We start from the raw sequence: 9095 nt of genomic DNA, 5'->3' as shown, positions 1-9095 counted from the left end.
CTTCACTACAACATTCAATATAAATGTAATGTAATGTAAAAGTAGGCCTCCTTTCATGTATCTGTTTCTTTAAAGTAACAGATAAGAAATTAAATAATCGAGTAGAAAATCAAATGTTTGTTGTAGCGTTAGAATAAGTAACGTCAAGTTTGAGAAACCTTTATTTCGAAGGCAGGATAAGTGTTGCCCCGGTTTGGTCCATGCTCGTCTCTGTGAGCTTGTGCTTCCGGGTAGGAGCGGTCTGACAGCCTCACACAGACCTGTCAGACCGCTCTCATCAGCTGCATGGTCTCAGAGGACCCTTAAATACCCCAGGCCCCTTTGCACGACACAGTGTCAGGCTTAATCAATGCTGTTGACACCAGTGTTGTACAGTTTAAATCCAAAGGTGAGTGCGAAGATTTTAGTTTGTGTACGGCAATGAAGTCCAAACACTGGAGAAACTGGCCCTCTGAAGTTTGGAGTCCGATGGTATGTATTAAAAAATAGCCTTGACCCATGCAGACTCTCCTGACACTTTTTCTTTTAATTGAAGTCACACTGTGTACAATACAATAAATAGCCTATACAGAGTGAATTAATTGAATTCATGCACATGCCCAGTCAGTAGCCCAACGTTTTCATTCTAAATATAGCAGCCAAGGGGAGGGTAAGTAATTACTGGAAGGCCCAGGCTAATGCTTGCTATTTGAGCTGGCTTAATTTTTTTCATAGCAGTGGTTATACCTTTTGTGCGAACGTTCACACATCTGTAAAAGACACGTTGTAGGCCCAAATAAGCAAAAATAACAATTTACTCTGATGTTGTAACAAAATAATAAAAAAAGATATATTGATACTTATGAAGAAAAGATGGTGACCTCTGAGCGTCACAATGTCCTTGTGTTGTCCCTGCGAGCACTATGAAATGCATACTGTTAGTGACAGTGACACTGAAAAAATGCAGCAGTAGTGAAATGCTCCTGCTCACATTCAACACAACAGTTTGTTTTGTTTTTTTTGCTTGAACCAGACTTTGTTTTTCCTAACTTGTGCTGTCAAGTTAACAATCAATCACCAAATCAAATCATTCACAAACTGATCAACAGATACAAAGGTGATTGGTTTATGATCATATTTACAGAAGACCCTTTGATCTCTTTTTCAGTCCTTTCGAAAACAGCTTTGTTGCTTCATAATTTGATTCCTTTCAATGTCACTCAAAATAAAACAAAAAACATGCCTATGACAGCTTTTGTTATCTAAATCATGGTAGAAAGGGTTGACATAAATGACATATTTGTGTTTTTATTGGGATTTTTATGATGCATTTTACATCCATGCTTTTTGTGCTTCCTTAAATTAGGATTGCTCTTGAGCATTGGAATTTAAATTGTTATGCTTTTTAAAAACATTTTATAACCCTTTTTGCCAATGACTATATGAATCTTCCTCAGAAATAGAGAAAGGAGGGAGTGAAATGTTTTTTTCGTTGTGTATACAGCCGAGGAGATGTAGTGACAGACCTGCTAACCGATGGTAAATTCAATGTCATCCATTTCTTCTTCTGTGTCCTCCGTGTCCTCCATGTTCTCTGCTGCTCTTTCAGCCCTCGCTCTTTCACTGGCCGGGATGTAGTTGTCCTCAATGAAGCCATCATCATCTTCCTCACCAACAGGGGGGATGCAGTGGGGGTTAATGCCAAGTCCTCCATTCATGGCAAATTCCACCTCCAGGCCTGGAAGCAGCAATAGAAGCACCAGAGTTGTACTGCATTACAATAGTTTAAAGGTAAGTCCTAAATGTCACAATATCTGACAGCGTGGTATAAAACTGTATAAAAATTGTTAAGTTATTAGTTGTCACATTGATGTGCAGCCTGGAGTTGCATTAATAACTATTAATAACCTTGTGTCATCTGAAGAAGTTTGATAGCATTTTTATTTCAAAATGACATCTTACTGATTATGTTTTTTTTGCACAAAAGCAGTGTCTTAAAATGTGCATTTATCACATTTCAATTCAGGAATAAAAACAGCTTTAAAACTAAAACAATGAACTGAAAGCCAGTGAAATGTACCATAGGGCTAAGCTTTTATTCCAGACTTATTTGTAAAAGCATTTATGAGAAGGAAGTTATAAAGTAAAATAAAGGTGTTAAGGCTTGTGGATGGCTGTGAATGCTGGATGCAAAGAAGTGGCAGTGTCACATATAGCAGCATTTTACCTGCTGCACAACGTTTGTTAAATAAAGGTATGTTTTATGCATTAAAACAAACCTGAATGGTCACACTGACTGACGGTGTCAACCTCCGTCAGCCGCGTGTGCCTGTAGCTGGCCAGGTAACGCCGGACCACCTGGCATTTAGCCAGCAGGCCGATGAGAATGGAGATGGAGACGGCTGTGACCACAACGGCCACCAGGAACTCCCAGTTGTGAGATTTATACTTGGCTGTCTGGGTTGTCAAAGTGGCTGCAAGAGAGGAAAGTGAATCACATCCTTGTTATGTGGAAAGCACCTAAATAACCACATTTCATCTCAGTCCCACCTAAAACCAGTTGGATCAAATAGTAATGATCTAACTAAAAAAATCCTCTATAATTTGATTTAGACTAAGACATTAACTAAAACATGTACTATTCCTGTTTGTTATTGCTGTTGTGACTAAATTCTTACCATTTTGCATTGCTGTTGGTGTGATTGTAGAGAGCATGGCATGGGATGGTGGTTCCATCTGGCTTTTCTTTGTTTGAGCAGTTCTCCTAAGTTACTCAATTAGCTTTTTGTTGGATGCACTTGCTTTGGGGCAGCATCCACTTTAACATCTAGCAATGGATCATGTGGGCATATCACACGTGACATACGTCAGTCAAATATAATTTTTTTATGACCTTCTTATGAGAGCCTCTTGTCCTTAAGCAACCTGATAGTGAATAGCTGCTTAATGTTGGGTTGTCTTCAGCATGTAAAAAATAAATGGTATCTGAGAAAAATATTGCAGGGCAGGCATCTCCCCAGATGAGGGAGATAGTTGTCTGGAAGATTTCTGTTAAACTTTCAAATCTCCACTAGGTGGCAAGGTTGAGTGACGGGGGACTCCTTGCTTCATTGAGAAGTGACAGGTATTGGCAGCAACATCATCCTATGTTAGAGTTGAAATATGAGCCCATGTCCCTTTGTTGCAGTCAAATGAGGCTGTAAAGAAATGTTGAAAGAGAACACTTGATTAAATCAGTGTGGATAACACATACTTTCCTACAAAGGCATCCAGCAAAAAAGAAATATGTTTCTACTATGAATATCAGTAAACTACCAAGACCCTGTATGCCGATTTCCATGTGCTTTGAATTTGTTTGGACTCTTTGTGTGAGAAAATGCATATTTTATTACTGAACTACACAAACTGAACACAAAGAAACAAATGACCTACATATTTCACTTGTGAAAAGAGAGAGTGTCATCATATAAAGGAGACAGTGCTTGGTTCCTCTAAATCCAGAAGTCATAATTGAGGACAAGCTGTCAGGAGCTCAGGAGGATATCATCCAAAACAGGAAAAGTGTGTCGCAAACAGGAAGTCCCACATACTGCAGGACCTTCCTCCGTAGGCCTAGCTGACAAAAAAAAAAACTGGTGAAATCACTAATGTGTGTGTGACTATGTATCCTTCACACTTCACTACAGGATCCATATACCTAATGATTTTTAAAATACAACAGATATACTGTATGACATGGCCAACAAATACAGGGCATGCAGATGGAAAATTACATTGAATATAACCAACATTAGGTTTTAAAGGAAAAATGTGACACTTTACGGAATAACACTTTAGATAAGAAGCTTGAACCAGAAGCCCGAAAAGTTTAACTTAGCATAATAACAGGAAACATAGGAAAACAGCTTGCTCTGTCAAAAGATAACAACACGCACACTATGCATCGTGTTTCTTTACTGCATACAAAAATCAAAAGCTGTTTGCATGGTAACTGTTCCTAGTCAAAAGTTGACCCTCTTAAACAGCGCCTTCCATAACATTGCAATTTGTCATTTTCCCACTCTGTTTTTTTACTGATTAATAGAACAAGATGTAACAGATTCAGTGTAGCTGTTAAACCCTATTTCCAGTCTTTGCGGAAAGCTACGCTTAGCAGCTGCTCACCGTATAACTCTATATTAAGTTACAGTACAGATCACTGTTAATCTTCCCATGTAACTCCCTGCAAGAAAGTGGAAAAGCGTCTGTAGTAATGTAGTGTCAAACGTTATGCACTACACTGTAGCTTTGTTTTTATGAGAGAAGACCATTGTATACAGCTATTTGCACTTTGCCAGATATTTGCATGCATGTAGAGCAGTGAGGATGCAGTCAGACTAGTTCTGATGTCATCCATGCCATCCACGGCACACATACTGAAGTTTATGTTTTGCAGTACATGCTAGTTTCATTTTTATATTGGCAAAGTCATGCTTCATGTGGTCATAAAACTACACCCAATCTAAAAGGCTTTGTATTAGCTTTATTAATGATGATACAAGCTTTATTTTTTCTGTACTTTTAAGGACTTTGCACATTTGATAAGCTGGTTTGCAATGAACAGAAACAAAGGGTTTTATGTAAATGCAAAACGTTATTAATATATTGGATGTAAACTCAGATTTGTTCAAATAAATAAATACCACTCTAATGTCTGTACACTTAATATGAAGCTAGAGCCATGATACCTTTAGCATTTCAAGCTCACTAATAAACACAATATTATTTACTAAGTAATACAAAATCTACACTTCTTCCTTTTTCCCAAATGAGTACATGTGTTGCAGTCCTGATTAAGATTTGATTAGTCCTTCCTCTTCTTCTTGGCTCTGAAGTGATTTTTCACAGCAAGAGGGATCCGGCTGCTTAGCACCATCTATTAGTCCTGTTCCCTTTTGTCTTCTACAGCCATTCTCTTCAGCAGTGTTGGCTGTAAACACACCACCAGGGCTGCCTTTATCTCTTCCTGTTCAGTCCTCACACAGGCAAAGCACAACAAAATATACACACCAAGCAGCACAGGACCGGGGGGTTACGAGTGAGAAGCCTGGGAGCCTGTCATTAGTGTTTGTGTGCTCTATATGAAGCACAGTGACTGTTTGTAGGTGAACATGCATGTGTAAGAGGCTACACTTGCATCTTTGTCTGCATTAATCCCCGCTAAAATATAATTGTCAAAGCCAGTTTTTCTTAGTCATTCTTTGTTTCACTGCCCCAAATTATGAGTTGTGTCATTTTATAGACACTAATGATGACTGGAGGGTGTGAAATGTTCTCTCTGCTATCAAACTGAATAAAATATCAACATTAATCCCATTGTGGAGAGTGATCACATTCCTTTGAACAGAATTAACTGTAAGCAATTAAAGGGTTTAGAATTGGATAATGATGGTGTAGATGTCAACTTATGAATTACTTTATAACGTTTCAGACTAAGCTAAAACATGCTATTAGATCAATTTGTACGCTTTACTCAACTGTATTTTATAGACAGCTTGGGCTTTTGGCCCCTTGTCACATGTTAGATGTTGAACTTGTTAGCATTGTCACAATAACTGTTTTCCTGCAAACTACTAGTTTTAGGGCCAGAGGGTCCAGTATTTTTCTAAACAAAGTACCAAATACACATGTATAAAGCAGAACATCCTCTTTTGTTCATTCCTATCCTAATAATCATCTTGTAACACCTCAGATTTTTTATGATCTGCTGCAGGTGGCCAGCACCCTAAGTTGGCAAACACTTGACTAAACTACCAAACTGTATTTACTTAATATGTAACAAAGAGCTTGACTTTAATAGGAAGAAAAACAAAGGTTCTTTTAAAAAACTTTCCTACACAAGGGTTAGGATTGATATAGCAAATCAGACAAACTATAAGCACACACCTCTATCCCTGGCTAAGATAATCATAGATTTTCCTACACCAAAGAGATGTCCTTTCTGTTGACCCTGGCCCCAACAAACATGCAACAGGCCTCCCTCTTATCCCTTTGCCAAGATCTCTAGGCCTATTTCTGTCTTGCTCTGAAAACGTGTGGAGGAGTCAGGCTGTGCCATTGTTTGTCAATGATAATGGCAAAAGGTCTGATAGTGAGTTAAGAACCAGCTGGACGTTGTTTGAGCATGATCATAACTCATGCGGTGAATCAAGCTCAGTGCCTGTGTAAAATATCTGAATAACATTATAGCTATTGTCATTTTGTTTTCCTTTTGTAGTTAAATAGAAGCAATGTCCAGATAATTCAAGTGAAATTCCCTCAAATGTTATGTTGGGCTTTTGCCTTTCCCTCCTGGAATAATGGCAGTCAACAGAGAGACATAAGGCACACAACAACTAAAATCCAGTAACGTTAAACTGAAAAACATCACACTAAATGACCTGCATCACGATCAAAAAATGATATTTAATATTTAAATAGTCTTAGATCCTGGCATTTAACAACTACTGATTTTAATTTGATCTACTTAGAGATTGAAAACACTATTAATCCATGTACTGAAATAAAGTGAAGCTGCTTATGATTTCGTTACTGTTTTGGGTAAAAACAGCAATTGGCCACCATACAACAGGTGCAGGAACGTGTTTGGCTACCAGGTCAATGGAATGAAAACACTGTGACGTGTTCTGTATTGAGAAAGAATACACTTCTTTGAACTGAAGTGTATAGCAATGATTTCAATCAAGTTAATTTTCCTGGCAATAATTGACACCTGATAATTTATGGTTGGGAACTATTTTTGTATCACCTTTTTTAGCACAACGGGACATTTTTGGTACAACAATTAGAAATGATTTCATTATGAGTCCCACATGATTTATTAATAAGCAAGTCAAGATAGTCATGTGATATTTACATAGTACAACACACTCCGCAGACAGCACTGTCAAAGCTCCCACTTTAGGAAGACCAGCTGTTAATTTACAATCTTACCTGTTCACCTGTTTGTGTAGTTTCCTCGAGCTTCAGCGAGTTCACCTGCTGTCTGTCCGCTCTCACAGTACACATCAGCCTCTCCTGCATTTAGTTTAGCTTTGTATGTAAAATGGAGAGGAGTGTGCAAAGGTTGACCAAGGTTTGCTCTGCAGCTGCTTCCCAGAAGGACAAGTTAATCAGTAACTTTGTAACTAAGGTGTGCTCCCTCACGCCTACTATTGCTCAACTCCATCCAATGGCACAGCAGACCTGGTCACAGGCAGTGCTGTCACTCAGCAGAGCCAAACCAGGAAGGGGTAAAAGTCACTGATGAGAAATATTTCAAATATTTTAAATTGTAACTACCAGCGAAACAGTGAGCAACCAGTTAAACCTGCTTCGGTGCAAAAAAACATTGTGTAGCTGCATAATTAAATCATCTTTATTATTTGCCTTCTCCTCTTGCAGTGTGTTTAGTTAGTATGCCTGCTACCAGTGTGCCACGCCTTGTTTTGTTAATCCACAGTGTAAACCTTTCCCTCTTTCCTTTTCAGGGAAGGGGAGGAAATCAGACATGATACAGTTTGTGGCGACAACGAGTTTTGTTTGTTTAAGACGTACAGCCCGAGGGGAGAGAACAGATCTCTGGTGGCTCCCAAAGGAAAAGCGAGGTGACCCTGGAAACAATAGGACCACTTCCTGGTCACTATGCATCTTTACATCTCCCTCCTTTACTCTTCCTCCCTCCCGCTGCATGTTCCAGGATGCCTCAGCTGCATGTCTTGGGGCAGATGGCAGGGGCGAGGAAGGGTTGGGACAGTAAAATGATAAGTCAGCATCAGCTGAAATGTTTCCCACCACAGACTGTTAGTCTGTTTGAATATAATAGTTCTATATGTTTCTTTAAAAATGCTCTGATCAGTGATTTCATAATTGTGGGGAAGTTTGGTCTTTCCAGCTGAGGTATAGATTTGAGAACAAGTTAATGGGTTTCTTTTTTGATCATCTAGTATTTTGTTGGCAAAGACTTGCGTATTTACACAACGCGTTTATGCAAAGTTCATGAGAAAATGCAAATTCTTAATGCTCCACTATGTAAAACATTTTACAGAGAGCACATTGTTCTGTAAATAATCAAAAGTAAATTATGGAATGGTTCGCTATCTCATTTTAAAATGTACAGATAGTAAGTAAAGTAAGTGTACTAAAATAAGTAGCCTTAAATAAATACTTTGTATTAGGTGGGAACTTATGCAAAGGAAGATATTTAAGTTCAAGTTTTTCTAAATGGTGAGGATGCTTTGGAAAAAAAGTTACAAGGAAAAGTTTTGCCATTATTGTCTTCAGTCGATTAGCAGGTATGATAAACATACAAAAGGTTCAAAGTCATTAGTGGTACTGGTGAATCTGTGTCTCAGACCCTTGATAAGATTTGGGAGAAGACCAGGGCCTTTCCCCACTCTTTCTACAATGGGATGTTTACTGTGTGTCCTCTTAGTAAAGTGGTGGGGGTCGGTTCTGAGGTCACGGCCCCTTCTGTGTGCAAGATGTGAAGAACTTGCTAAGTCTTTGAGAAGCAGGGAAATAACAACACGTGTTGCACTGTACATAACAATGGATAGTTGGTCTTAAGGAAAAGCTATGTGACAAACAGGCCTGCGACTGGTCAAGTATCACGAAGAGACAGCAGGCTGCAATTATCACTTTTTCCTTCTTGCCTTTTAGAAATTCCTGCTGAACCATTGTGATGTGCAACCACCTTACTATAAATTTTACAAGGTGACAGACACAAAACGTTTACATTTTTGTGAGTCCATGTGGGCTCCATCTGGAAATATGATAATGTGGGTGAGGCTCCCCTGCACATCTGCTTTAAATCTGTAAATCTGGTAATGAAACAGCTGCAGATGTACTGTATATAAATCCAAGATAACTCTCTTTTATTATAATGAGTTGTAAATAAAACGTGATACTCTCTATCTAGGCTCTAATTTCATTAATCAAGGGGATGTGTGTAATGTGCACTTTAAAACTACCGGTAGACTGTTTATTTTTTGTTCTTTCCCTTCACCCTGCTGCTTTGCTGAACCACTTTCAACACAAAGGTCATTTAAGTTTGAACAAATTGAATCAAATACAATTTTCCTCTATATATGTGCTCA

General features: G+C 38.6%; 1 protein-coding gene across 2 annotated transcripts; it reads right to left on the bottom strand.

Annotated features, from left to right (window-relative positions):
* Positions 1-506: 506 nt before the first annotated feature.
* Positions 507-7136, bottom strand: c9h1orf210 (chromosome 9 C1orf210 homolog). Of its 2 annotated transcripts, none has more exons than XM_063892160.1 (4): positions 6952-7136; positions 2658-3176; positions 2259-2453; positions 507-1717 (listed from the first exon to the last, which is right to left on the bottom strand). In XM_063892160.1, the coding sequence occupies exons 2-4, from the start codon at positions 2713-2715 to the stop codon at positions 1509-1511; spliced, it is 462 nt and encodes a 153-aa protein (XP_063748230.1). In that variant the 5' UTR covers positions 2716-3176; positions 6952-7136; the 3' UTR covers positions 507-1508. The 2 variants fall into 2 exon arrangements, with proteins under 2 accessions (XP_063748230.1, XP_063748231.1); XM_063892161.1 differs by having other exon boundaries at positions 6960-7128.
* Between the last annotated feature and the right edge of the window lie 1959 nt (positions 7137-9095).

Source organism: Eleginops maclovinus, chromosome 9, assembly GCF_036324505.1.
Source record: "Eleginops maclovinus isolate JMC-PN-2008 ecotype Puerto Natales chromosome 9, JC_Emac_rtc_rv5, whole genome shotgun sequence".
NCBI classification, from domain to species: Eukaryota; Metazoa; Chordata; class Actinopteri; order Perciformes; family Eleginopidae; genus Eleginops; species Eleginops maclovinus.
This window is presented reverse-complemented; position numbering and strand designations above follow the sequence as displayed.